This window comes from Lupinus angustifolius, chromosome LG01 (assembly GCF_001865875.1).
Source record: "Lupinus angustifolius cultivar Tanjil chromosome LG01, LupAngTanjil_v1.0, whole genome shotgun sequence".
Taxonomy (NCBI): domain Eukaryota; kingdom Viridiplantae; phylum Streptophyta; class Magnoliopsida; order Fabales; family Fabaceae; genus Lupinus; species Lupinus angustifolius.
The window spans coordinates 5,551,028-5,564,689 of NC_032009.1; the positions used below are offsets into that span (position 1 = coordinate 5,551,028).

General features: G+C 32.6%; 1 protein-coding gene, 1 long non-coding RNA gene and 1 other non-coding gene across 3 annotated transcripts; 2 read left to right on the forward strand and 1 right to left on the reverse strand.

Moving 5' to 3' along the window:
* Nucleotides 121–13,144, reverse strand: LOC109348233. The gene is made up of 3 exons (XR_002107713.1): nucleotides 13,131–13,144; nucleotides 12,855–12,863; nucleotides 121–218 (listed from the first exon to the last, which is right to left on the reverse strand). It is a non-coding gene; the product is annotated as an uncharacterized LOC109348233 (long non-coding RNA).
* Nucleotides 4,190–10,337, forward strand: LOC109348226 (phospholipase D delta-like). The gene is made up of 11 exons (XM_019588534.1): nucleotides 4,190–4,352; nucleotides 4,417–5,394; nucleotides 5,593–5,709; nucleotides 5,885–6,079; nucleotides 6,415–6,687; nucleotides 6,783–6,851; nucleotides 7,009–7,156; nucleotides 7,259–7,407; nucleotides 8,107–8,286; nucleotides 8,536–8,733; nucleotides 9,884–10,337. The coding sequence occupies exons 2-11, from the start codon at nucleotides 4,444–4,446 to the stop codon at nucleotides 10,175–10,177; spliced, it is 2,574 nt and encodes an 857-aa protein (XP_019444079.1). The 5' UTR covers nucleotides 4,190–4,352; nucleotides 4,417–4,443; the 3' UTR covers nucleotides 10,178–10,337.
* TRNAR-UCG lies at nucleotides 11,241–11,314 on the forward strand. Its single transcript has one exon. It is a non-coding gene; the product is annotated as a tRNA-Arg (tRNA).

Genomic DNA, 13,662 nt, shown 5'->3' on the forward strand with positions numbered 1-13,662 from the left:
CTAGTTCATGTTCTTCTTGTGCTGGGAAAGTTAAGCATGGGAAAGTTAAGCAAGGGAAAGTTGACCAAACTGATGGTAGCTTCCTTGATGATGAACAAGTAGATGAAGGGTTTGTTCTAACATATGTTGCTTATCCTCAGTCAGATGTTGTCATTGAGACACATAAGGAGGAATAGCTTACTGGTTAAAAGTGGTCATGTGTAATGTAAACGATGTTACTTATATCTCATAGTTTGTGTCAATCATTTACTATAATTTGTTATTGGTTAAAAAATATATTTAATAATTAAACTTTTAACTTAAATATATTTTTTCAACTCAGCTGATGACACATAGAGTGGTGCAAAGTATTCTTCTAATGTGAACATGTGTTACTTATCTTAATATGATGTTTTGTTGTCTCTTTTGTTTGTGATATTGGCTATTTGGACTCTTTGGCCAATTTTTGCTTACTATTTCTTAATAAATTTTTTGGTACTATCAAAGATATCTTATCACTCTATTTGGAGTTCGTAATTATCCCTCCCAACAAGTGTTGGGTTTTCTTTTATATTACTTACTGGTTTAATTCTTTCTTGTAGCTTTAGTAGTGTTTATGTTGTCCTTATTGTTTCTTGCACATGCTTGTTTGAGACAATTTAAGTAAATCTTGTGTGTTTTCTTTCCAATTCTTTCTTTTCTTGGGTTGAGTAAGAGTTATAATCAGTGGCAGTAGCACATGCATTTTCTACTGCGGAGTATTATTAGTACATTTATTTTTCATTATTTTATCTTTACACCTATTTAAAAACCACAAGGAATAAGGTCTAATGTCGTCCAATTTTGTCTGATGTATCTAATCATTCAAGTAATATTCTCATTTCTACTACATAGAGTCTATTATTTTATTAATGTATTATGTTGGGTGATAAAATATCAACAAAAGAATATATGTCATGTAGCAAAGATGAAAATGTTGATCAGCAACAAGACATTAATCTAGTAGTGTAAGACCCACTAGATTTTCATGATTATCAAAAGGTCAAAGGTGATATTCCTAGTAGCGAACTTATTGGAATGACAGTCACACACCTCAAAAGAGATTAGTTCCTTACTCAATGGATACACTTAGTAGTACAAAAAAGATGAGAATATTTCGTTGGATGTCTAGACACACTAGACAAAGATATGATTAGAAATGAATGCATTAGAGAGAAAATTGAAGTAGTTTCTATTGAAGAAAAGATGGTATAATCACACCTTAGGCTGCTTGGGTATGTGTAGAGGAGACGAAAAAAAGCTACATAAGGAAAGTAGATCAAATGAAGTCTAGTTCAATTCTTAAAGGAAGAGAGAAACCAAAAAACCATAGGCAAAATGATAAGAAAAATTTAGACATCAATATAGGAATAGCAATGGGTACCTGGATCTGCATGTACTCGCCGATAATACACGCAACGAGTCGGTTATGTGTCCATGTTTTTGGACTCGTAGGTAGTTGAAGCCAAAGATTTTGAAACCCGCTATTGAACGGATCAGGATAAGTAATGAGGTACCTAGACCCACAATTCATAAATATATATAACAATAATAATAATAGTTAGACATATTTCTAGTCATAATTGTAATGTTATATTCTTAACCATTGATGTTATATTTGTTAATCCGTAACTATGAAGTAATTTTATGTTGATGAAGTGATATTAGATGTTTGATTTGTTTTATTCTCTTATTTTAAATTATATTTTTTAGTAAAAATATTATATTTAAGTGACAATTTAAATTTGTGTGTTTGTACTTTAACTATATTTTATAATTGTTATTATCATTTTGTCTAAAATAACACAATTACTATCATTGACAATTAGGGCCACCTTGTATATCCACACAATACTCACCAAAATTAGAGTGGACATGAGTATGTCTGTTTTTAAATAGGACATAAAATATGATGTTCTGATCACTCTAAACATAGGCAGAGCGGACTTGCAAGTCACCCTAAATTTTAAAAAACTAAAATGATTTAGAACATGGAACATTGCAAAATATTATATATTGTCTCTTATTTTTCATTTCACTGTTGAAACATTGCAATATTCACGTTATCTTACTTGAGATTACACAGTGTGATAGTGTGATTCAAAATACAAAACATAACACATTGTTTTGCATAAACCAGACATGAAGTTAATTGGTAAGATATTATATTTGGAAAATTGCTACATTGTACTCGAGTGGTGAAAACATGAATTACTCTTGTCATACTTGACCCATCAAATTTCTTACTGTATTATTCATTAATGCTCGTGGGCCGCTTTGCCCACCCGTTTGAAATGCTCGTGAGCGAAAAGGACATAATGAGCGAACATTTTAGGATGGATGAATATATTTTTCATGCATTTTCCGCCCAAATGTGCAGGTGGGTGAGGGGACCCATAGACGTGACCCAAATTACCAATGATACACATGAATATAAGAAACATGTGCAAATATGTAAGTTGTTTTAAAAAAATTATTAAATATTTTCTAAATTTATGGATACCTATAGATCCATTGGGTACCAAGAACCAATGGGTATATTGGGTACTTGCGTGGGTCTAGATCCCAAAATGGTTGAACTGGATAGGTCTGGTAGTGCACTACTCGAACGCATTGTCATCCTACATCAATACTTTTCAATGAATATGATTTATGATTGAGTATTATGAAATTGTTCGGAAGACTTGGTTGTTGGTGAATGAAGCATAATATTAATGTATTATCTATACTATATATAAAGGCAAAACATGGTGTAACTTCCACCATGGTGTAATTTCTATTTTCTATTTTGCCCTTCACATTATTAATTTTTACAAAAAGACCATATAATCATAAATAAACACCACCAACACATTAATTGACTATATCTTTCACATTAAATTGAACATTATCATAAATACATAAAAATTATAACAAATACATTCTAATTCTAAAAATAAAATATATAAAAATTGAATACGTAGTATCATATAATATCGACTGGTAGATACGAAGTGCCTGTACACATTAGTAAATATAAAGTTTATACATAATTAGTACGTAATACATCTTTTATATTTAAAAGTCATTTTTCATTACATATAAAAAATAGATGATATAATGAAATTGAAAAAAACTTTGATACTATAAATATTTGTCTCTCTTTTGTATGACTTCATATTACTTATGTATGATTGTGGATGTCTTTCGAATACCATTTACAAAAATGTGTTTTAATCAATTGAGTTTTATAGATTGGAGTGTTGATAAACACAAATATTTGCTATCATTTTATATTTACGACACACATATAGACAATTAAATGTGGCAATATTGAGAGTCAAGAGTAAAACAACATTGAAAATACTCTTAAAAAATTACAAAGAAATAGATGAAAACTACACAATATTAATTTACAAAGACATTTTTGGAAAAGGATCTAATATGTATAGACTGATAAGTGTTTTTTACATTGACAATGTAAGTGTTTTTTATCCTAGTGTAAGTCAGTGTAAATGTTTTTTACACTGTTAGCAAATTATCCACTATTGATTTATTAAACATCATTGACTGTCAAACAAAAATAATACAAATCAATGGTAAGTCGTGTACTGTCAGTGCATAAATTTTAAACTTTCTTCGAAATGCAATTTGAAAGTTTAATTTAAAAAATCTAGTCAATTTTCATAATAATAGTCAGAAGTAGGGCATGCAATTTGAAATTTGAAACTGCAATTTGAAAGCATATTACAATTCATTTCCATTTATTTTTCAATATTACATTTTAAACCAGCATTTTGGAATTTGAAATGATTTATAATTTATCATACGTACATTACCTATGATAAATTATTTATAGGTTGCCCTAATTCTAAATATATGTCTTAACATAATAACTCTCATTATTTATAGCATGGAGAACATTTTTTTATAACAATTTAGTCAAAGAAAATACTTTATTATCAATTAACATTATGTCCTAACTTTCTTTGTTTCCTATACCCATAAATGTGAAAGTAGTGTATTTTCTCTCATGCATGGGTTTTCTTATGAATTTGCCTATTCTAAAATTGGAAAATCAAAAGAAAGATGGTTTCTAGGTCCATCAAATTTCCACCATTTTCGGCCAACATAACCTCTTCTTGCTCCTTGCTCCTTGTGATGTGGTGTTTGTCACATGCTTTGGAACAACATTGTTATCTGAATCCACATACTCTTAATCTTCATCTCTCTTTTCTCATGTAACCATTTTTTCTTGCATCACAAGTCACAACCATATAAGGAAGATATAAGGATTTTGAGGTTGTAAAAATATCTTGCCCATAATGAAATGCATGCAAACTTAGATTTGTTGAGTTCTCACATACTGGATTCAACCCTTCTCTGGAGTTTTATAGCATCAAGTTATCATTTTGTTAGGATAAGTTTGAGTTCTCTAAGGTTGAAATGGATGGTAATGGTGACATTTCTCATAAGTCTCAAAAGAAGGAATCTGAGAATAAGGATTCAGTTTTCATACATGGTGATTTGGATCTGATAATAATAGAAGCAAAATCTCTTCCAAATTTGGATTTATCTTCTGAGACATTCAGAAAATGCATCACAATGGGAAACATTTGCACCCCTCCTTTTGTAAAAGGACTTAAGACCCATTCAGGGAATCATAAGATGATAACAAGTGACCCTTATGTCTCTATTTGCCTAGGAGGTGCAACAATAGCTCAAACAAGAGTGATTCCTAATTGTGAAAATCCTATGTGGGATGAACATTTTCTTGTACCAGTTGCACACCCTGCTACAAAATTGGAGTTTCTTGTCAAAGACGACGATGTTCTTGGCGCTGAACTAATCGGAGTAGTGGATATACCTGCTCAAAAGATTTTATCAGGGAACCTTATAAATGATTGGTTTCCAATTATTGGCCAATATGGAAACTGCTTAAAACCTTATCCTGAGTTGCATATTTCTGTTCAGTTTAGGCCTATTGGAGTTAATAACGACCCTTCCGAAAATGGAGGGGATGTGACAGCTCCTTTAGGGGTTCCTAGAACATATTTTCCTCTTAGGAAAGGAGGGAATGTGACCCTATATCAAGATGCACATGTACCAGATGGTATGCTACCTGAGATTCCATTAGAGGATGGAAAAGTGTTTCATCAAGGTAAGTGTTGGGAAGATATATGCCATGCAATTTTGGAAGCTCATCACTTAATATATGTTATAGGATGGTCAATTTATCACCCTGTTAAGCTTGTTAGAGAGCCAACAAAACCATTGCCATCTGGTGGAGAACTTACACTTGGAGAGCTTTTGAAGTACAAGTCACAAGAAGGGGTTCGCGTCGTTATGCTGATTTGGGATGACAGAACCTCACATGACAAATTTCTTATCAAAACAGTAAATTCTTTTCATACTTGGTGACAAAATTAAACATGAGTTCTGTATTTCATAAGTTTATGTTGATTTTCTATGAAAACAGTTTGGTTGCGAAAGTCGTGTCACCAAATAAATCTTCGAAAGTTTTAAAATTTCGCCGTATTAGTCCTTATAGAACTTATAATATAACATTGTAGTAATTGTTTCTTATAATTGCAGGATGGAGTCATGCAGACACATGATGAACAAACTAAGAAGTATTTCAAACACTCAACCGTTCATTGTGTCCTATCTCCACGTTACGCAAGCAATAAGCTCAGCATTTTCAAGCAACAGGCATGGATTTCATGCACTTGAATTTAAAGTTATGTAGGATAAATATACTAGTTCACACAATGGCACTATTTCTTAACTAGAAGACTTCACATTAATTCATACTTAATAGTCATTGATAGAGTACTTTTATCTTTTAGTTAAAACAGTACAAATTTGATTGAATCTTTTGATCCAGGTTGTAGGAACCCTCTTTACACATCACCAGAAATGTGTGATTTTGGACACTCAAGCATCTGGGAATAACAGGAAAATAACTGCTTTTATTGGTGGTTTGGATCTATGTGATGGCAGATATGACACACCTCAACATCGGCTTTTCGTTGATCTAGATACTGTCTTTCACAATGATTATCATAATCCTACATTTCAAGTAAGTGCATATTGTGCTATTAATATAGCTTTTACATGCTTGATAATCTCAGTATGTGATAATTTGTTTGTTGTTTATTTCATTTTTGTGTGCTTGGTTCAGTAACTTACAAGCATGATTTACTTGTAGAACATAAAGAATTCACAATAATGAAGTATGCCTTCTTTTGTTTTACTAGGGAATGCTATAAAATGGTGGCATTCTCATATTGATATGATTAAAGATAATAGGGAAGTAAAAGCACAGATTAGCACCAAGAAAAGATAAAAGAAAAATAAGTGTCAAATGAGAAATTGCGAACGTAATTTGATGAAATTGTGGACTATGTGATACAGATAAGTTCATATGGACCAAGGCAACCATGGCATGATTTACACTGCAAAGTTGAAGGTCCAGCTGCATATGATATATTGACCAATTTTGAGCAAAGATGGAGGAAAGCCAAAAAATGGCGCGACTTTAGGCTAAAAAAGGTGACAAATTGGCATGACGATGCTTTGTTAAGGCTCGACCGAATTTCATGGATTCTCAGTCCATCTAGTGGTCTTCATGGTGATAAATCTGTTCATGTAACTGATGAAAATGATCCTGAGAATTGGCATGTGCAGGTATGAAGGAAATATGTTCATATAATCTGATGATATGTGCCTTCCATGTTGATAAAATCCAATTAAAGATTATGAACAAGCATTAATTAATACAGGTATTTCGGTCCATAGATTCAGGATCTGTGAAGGGTTTTCCAAAGGATTTTGACAAAGCTAAGGCTGAGGTGAGAATAAGGTTGTACATGATAATCACTTCTGCTCTATAAGAAAATTAATTTTTTAAGTTGCATGAAACTGATTTTCATTAACTTTGTGTTGCAGTGTGGTTTCATGTTATATTGAACTAAATTAGTCTTACTTAACTTCATTAATTTTTTGCAGAACCTTTTATGTGGAAAAAATTTGAAAGTAGATCAAAGTATCCATGCTGCTTATGTAAAGGCAATAAGATCAGCTCAACACTTCATATATATTGAGAATCAGTATTTTCTTGGTTCATCATATCATTGGCCTTCATATAAAAATGCAGGTAGATAAAGTAAAGCATTTAATTGATTTGTCATGTGCATATTGCTGTAGTTTTTACAAGCACATATTTCATGCATGTGAAAGCATATGATTTCTTATTCAGGTGCAAATCACTTGGTTCCGATGGAGCTCGCATTGAAAATCACTAGCAAGATCACGGCGAAAGAGCGTTTTTGTGTGTACATAGTTATACCAATGTGGCCAGAGGGGGTTCCAACTAGTGCTGCTGTTCAAGAAATCTTGTTCTGGCAGGTTAGACTAAGTTTTAGTCTGTGTTCCCTTCTTGTTAAATATTTCAAGTTTGGCATTCCAGTACTGCTCATGTGTCTGTAATTATGTATTAATTAGAAAGTTATGAGTGGTAACATTTAGTTTGAAGCTTAATAGCAGACCAAAAAAACAATAAAAGATATATACATTTTTTTTTATGGGTGGCCCAGTGCATGAGGCTCCAACCTGATAGGGTGAGTGCGGATATGTGTACACGGTCTTGTCCTTGCAAATGAACCCGCCATGGCCTTCAGGTTATAAGGCAAACAACCTTGCCATTATACCAAGGCTCACCTTTCATTTTATGTAATAGCGACTAAGAATTCCCTTCCCCCAAGGAACAAGTATACACTTTGGTTGTAGGAAATGAACTTACAAGCATATAAGAGTGTGTTAAAGAACATGGCAGAGTCTAGTAACAGAAAATGAGAGAAAAACTAAAATTGATTGTAATAGAAATGCAAGTAGTGCAAAAATATACAATACAATACAGGCTTATATAGCCAAATAAAGCTAGTAACAATTCAACTAATTCTAACTATCTTTAACAAAACCAAAGGGTGAAATTGAATCTGATCTTTCCAATATTCAATATATGTACATGAGTGATGATGAATTATGGATATGATTGAAATTTGAAGGTAGTTACTATTTACAACCTCTTCATTTGAATGAGTACAGGGACAAACAATGTCTATGATGTACAGAATTATTGCAGATGCCCTCTTCAAAGAAGGTCTCTCCAATAAGTATCATCCTCGAGATTATCTCAATTTTTACTGCCTTGGAAGGAGAGAACAAGGATCCTCAGAAAATTCATCATCGCCGAAATCGAATCAGTCATCAGAACACCGGGCTTTGGTATGCTAGACTACATTTCAGTTTTTCTAAGAGTCTGTTTGCGAGTTGAGTTTTGGAGAGGAATGAATGAAAAAGAAAGACTTTGGAAGCCATCTAAACTCCAGTGTATTTCATGGCTCTCAAGTCTTCCCTTCCCATCCAAAATTCAACTCGCAAACAGACCCGAACCAAATAAAAATCAAGTTCATATTTTTCCAATACACCAATGTTGTGATCTTATGATTATTTTGTTCATCTTTCTTTAATCAGGCATCAGTTAGAAAATTCAGACGTTTTATGATTTATGTTCATGCTAAGGGAATGATAGTTGATGATGAATATGTGATAATGGGATCTGCTAATATAAACCAAAGATCAATGGATGGTTCAAGAGACACAGAAATAGCTATGGGTGCATATCAACCAAAATATACATGGACAGAAAAGAATTCTCATCCATATGGCCAGGTTTGGATTGAGAATATTAATATAAGTATGAAAGTATATGCATGTTCTCCATTTCTCCTTGGCTTGTTTTGTATAGCACATGTTCCTAACACAAGAACTAGACGGATACAAGTTGAAACAAGACACTAAATATGGCTTAGATCACAATTCATATAAGATACTAAATTATCATGACTTTCAAACATAAAAGCTCATATGGTTACTAAAATGCCCATAAAGATGGTAGGTAGCTAGGTTCTTTAAGCATGATATAAGAGTTAATATTTGTTGGGGGCAAGAAAATATTTAGTTGGGAGAGGAAACCTCACTTCGTTGATCTCTGCGTCTTGAAAGAGATTATTCTCCCTGTCGGAAAACACCTATCTATTATTATTTTTCTGTTTTTTGTAATAATTGTCTCTCCACTAATGGAGAGTATCCTTACTCGTCTTTAATTTCTCCAACAATCATAAGATGCTCATATAGTGGTGAAAGTATAATCTTGAGGTTCCAAAAGCATACCAAATTCTGTATATCTTCTCACATGACTACATGAGGAGTATGATAGTCCCACAAAGGCATATGATAGGCATGGATATTGAGCCAACCCACCACTCAGTTAACAATTTATAAAGCCTATTGTATAATGTTTCACATGAATGAATCATTGTAAACATAACTAATAACACTGTTAAGCACTGGTATCTAATGAAAGAGGATAGGAAATTGAATGGAAATGCCCCTAAACTAGAATCAACATGATTCTTGGCAGGTTTCTAAGAAATTGTATTAGCATGAAGAGTAGCTTTACAAGTAGAAGAAGAAGAAGAACACTCTAGGATTCCACAATCCTAACTCCCTCTGATTTCCCCAAATCAGAATTGATTTTTCTAACTGACTAACTACCATAGACACCTCTTACTATTTATAGACTTCCTAACCGAATTAACTACCTAAGGGTAAAGTAGGAAGTTTGCTATTTACTTAGCCAAACTTTCCTCTTCCCTCTTTTATATACATTTTTACTCTTATCAAACACCCTCTCATAGTGGACTCACAGCATAAAACCAGATTCTGTGAATACTAGCATGACATATAGGTCCAGCCAGGTTATGTAATTTCATATTTTCTTTTCCTAGTAATAGTGAATTAAGACATTGTATTGATGTAGGTATATGGATACAGAATGTCTCTATGGGCTGAACACCTAGGTAGACTTGATGACACTTTTTCTGAACCTCACAGCTTGGAATGTGTTAGACATGTCAACAACATTGCCAAAAGAAACTGGACCACATTTGTGTCTGATGAAGGGAATCAAATGAGTGGACACTTGATGCAGTATCCAGTTCATGTAAGCAGAGATGGAAAAGTCAGTGCGCTAAATGATTATGAGTTCTTTCCTGATGTTGGTGGTAAAATTCTTGGTTCACCTAATTCTCTTCCAGATGCACTAACAACATGATTAACCAAATTAACCAACATTCAAAAATGAGGATGAAATATCTGTTATAAGGAGATAAGTTAGGTTTTGTTCATCTATAAAAGGCTGACATGTTTGGATGAAAGAATAGATATAACATTTAATAAAATAACATATAGTGGATTGAAGAGACAACTTATCTCCTGTTATGAGGATATAATTCTGATGGAAAATTCAGCTGAAGAAATGGTCATCATGGTATAAAGTCAATTCATATACATATTACCCCCCACACAGGTTGAAATTTTCAGCCACAAATTCCAAAATCTTGATGATTTTTGTACAAAGAAATTTGTGTGACTAACATTGTATTGAAATTATCTTTAGGAACATAATATGTAACATTATGGACCTTTTGTAAGTACATTTCTGTATTTGATAAAGTGTGAATAAATCTCTATTCTCTACCTTGCAATTATATTGGTACAAACTGGTAAACACAACACAGTAGTTATCATAATATTTTCTCTTCTTCTGAGGTATGCAATGGTGATGACTGATAAACATGTGGGTTTCCTAGCTTTTTCTTGTACAGTCCTTAACAACATATCAATATTTTTTGGAAACAAATTATGTATGTTAAGGATGAAAGAAAATTCTGTTAAAGAATGTCAACCATCAAATGGGAATCTGCACATTTGGAAGCTCTACAGAATTTGTTAAAAAAAGTATGATATAGTCTCTGAAAAAAAAGTTGCTTCATGTGGCCAACACACTGTCAACGCAATTTTATTTTTTCATTTATACAAAAATTACACTAACTCAATCAAGAAGGAGTAATCAATAAGTCAATGCTTCTCAACATGATAGGAATAATCAATAAGTCTTCTCTTTTCTTTCTTTCCCTCTAAAATCAAACTTTCAAACACAGATCCTAAAGGATAGGAATAATTTTAAACAACATGATAAAACAGGATAAATATTGATTTATATAGTATAATTATCCATTTGGATTAAACATGCTTTTTCTCATGGATAGGGATAACCTCTAATGAAAAACATACATTAGGTTATATAGTAATGTGGATCCCTTCCTTCCATGAAAGACCGCATAGCGCAGTGGATTAGCGCGTCTGACTTCGGATCAGAAGGTCGTGGGTTCGACTCCCACTGTGGTCGTGGTTTTTTTTTATTTATATAGTATATTTGGTGTTCTCCTTGCAAAAACACATCTTCTTAACATGTGAAGAAGAAGTTTCATCTTCTTTCATGTTTGTCTTTTAAATGTTACTTGTTTTTATTTGTTTTCCTTTCTCATGATTTTGATTTTGAAGAGCATACCATTTGGCAAGGGTTATGTTGAGCCAAAAAATTAACCATCACACACAAAATTGGTACAGGCTAGTGCAACTTGAAAATACATTGCCTTGTACTGGATTCTTTTATGGATAACTTTGAAGTAAGCATCACATTAGATAGAGCTTGAGTGGAAGTTGGCCATCTTTTAGTTGAAGGACAAAGTGGAATATTTTATGAACAACTTAATTTGAGGCAAAGCATTTAGAACTTCAACTAAATGTTGTCAATTCTTCAACAATTTCAACCAAATTTGTCTTATTTTATTGTTGTGGACTCTACATTATCAAAAATACACAAAATAAAAAATATGGATACTTTTACCAACAACAATATCATTACTATTTCAAATTGCATTACATATTTATAATTGTGTTCACAATAATATATTTTTGGAGTGTCTGCAACGACATTATAATTATAGTTGCATCCATATCAGCCATATTTTCAACAATTGTGGAATATGATTAAAATATTGGTGAAGATGGTGTGGAGGAATGACTCCAGTTTTCTCATTTCTGATTGCCCCATTACTAAAATTCTTTATGGAACTATTTTGTTGATCAAGTTTATATTGTCATGCATATCTATATTTCCACTTTGGTAACACTTAAAAAAGTTGCTTGATTTGAGATATACATGTGATTAGTGAACTTCAAAATTGTTAGGACCCTATAATAACATGATTATGGAAACAAAATAGACTCAACCAAAAATAATAATGAAAAAGACATTACTTAGTCATACCCTATCCAAGTCAAATTCACACATACTTGTACTCAAGATTATTGTTACTTGAAAAGTAAGAAGAAAGAAACATTTTAATAAGACAAATTTGTATTCAAATACAAGAATGATTTACAATATTTTGTTCTTTGTTTCTCTTTGCAAAGGCTGTATGAGACATTTATTATGTATACTAGTTAAACCCTTCATTATTAATTACAATACCTAGATATGCATGTAAAATTTATATTGACTAAATGATTGTTATTTTACAAAGTGAAGAGAAAATGTTTATGTATACCTAAGTTACTTACCACCCAAGCAGTCAATGCAAAACTAACTATAATTAAAATAACAACTTAACAACTAATCACAAATATCCTAATTAACTCATGTGTTAAAAATGCTCTGTTGATTTTCTCATATTATTAAAAATGCCCTTGAATGTCTCATGAGATTGCCTGATGCACCATTAGAAGTTCCATTGTGCCACAACTTGGCCTACCTGATGCGTCAAGTAATGGCCAAACTAATGCGCCAATGCGCCTTGCCTCGACAGACTAGTGCACCTGTGCCTCGATCATTCTGGTGCGCCATGCCTCGGTCATCCAGGTCAACGCTCATCAGTCAGTTGCACCTTGTCTTGCTAGACTGGTGCACCATGTCTCTCGGTCATCTTGGCCCATGTTCCTCGGTCAACTGCATACACCTTAGCAGGATCAGAAGCCCATCTTTCTCGGTCAAGTCACATATATCCTGGCACAGTTAGAGACCCATCTCCCTCGGTCATGTCACATAGACCTTGGCTCAGTCACATGCCTCCCTAGATCAATTCTTCTGGGTCATTTTGCTTCCATGAGTCACAATGAATGAGCAAATCTGGTTCCATGAACAATCATACATTATTAGTTACATATCATGTTAGATGAAAATTTTTGTTTGTATTGCTTTACAAAAGAAAAATTGCAATAACTTTCTTAGTATCTTCATTAAATCAAGTGAGGGAAAATTAATATTTTGAATATTTTTATAATTGATAATATAGCTATATATATTGACTATAATATATTTTTCTTATTTTTTTTCTCTTGTCATTATCGTCATTGTCATTATTGGTGTCACTATTGTAATTATTATCACAATTTTTTTTGGTACTACTAAGGGTATCCTTTCACATATTTGGCAAAGAACTCATCTCTATTGGATGTGTGGTTGCCCATTCTAACAAGTATTGCTCTTAAGAATTGAAATCTTAACCTTTTAACCGTTATGGTGATCTAGTAATGTCTTACACCACTAAAACAAAAACAATGTCTTATTGATATTATGTCAATTTTATTCATGTCATTATCACACACACCATCATTATATATATATTTATTGTTGTTATAGTTCCAACCGATATAATCGTACACTTGTGTAATGTTACAAGTACCAATAATTGA

Coding starts and splice junctions, on each gene's coding strand:
- LOC109348226 (XM_019588534.1), top strand. CDS start 4,444: ATGGATGGTAATGGTGACATTTCTCATAAGTCTCAAAAGAAGGAATCT. Junction 6,080..6,414: donor ATCATAATCCTACATTTCAA/GTAAGTGCATAT, acceptor TATGTGATACAG/ATAAGTTCATATGGACCAAG. Junction 6,852..7,008: donor TTGACAAAGCTAAGGCTGAG/GTGAGAATAAGG, acceptor AATTTTTTGCAG/AACCTTTTATGTGGAAAAAA.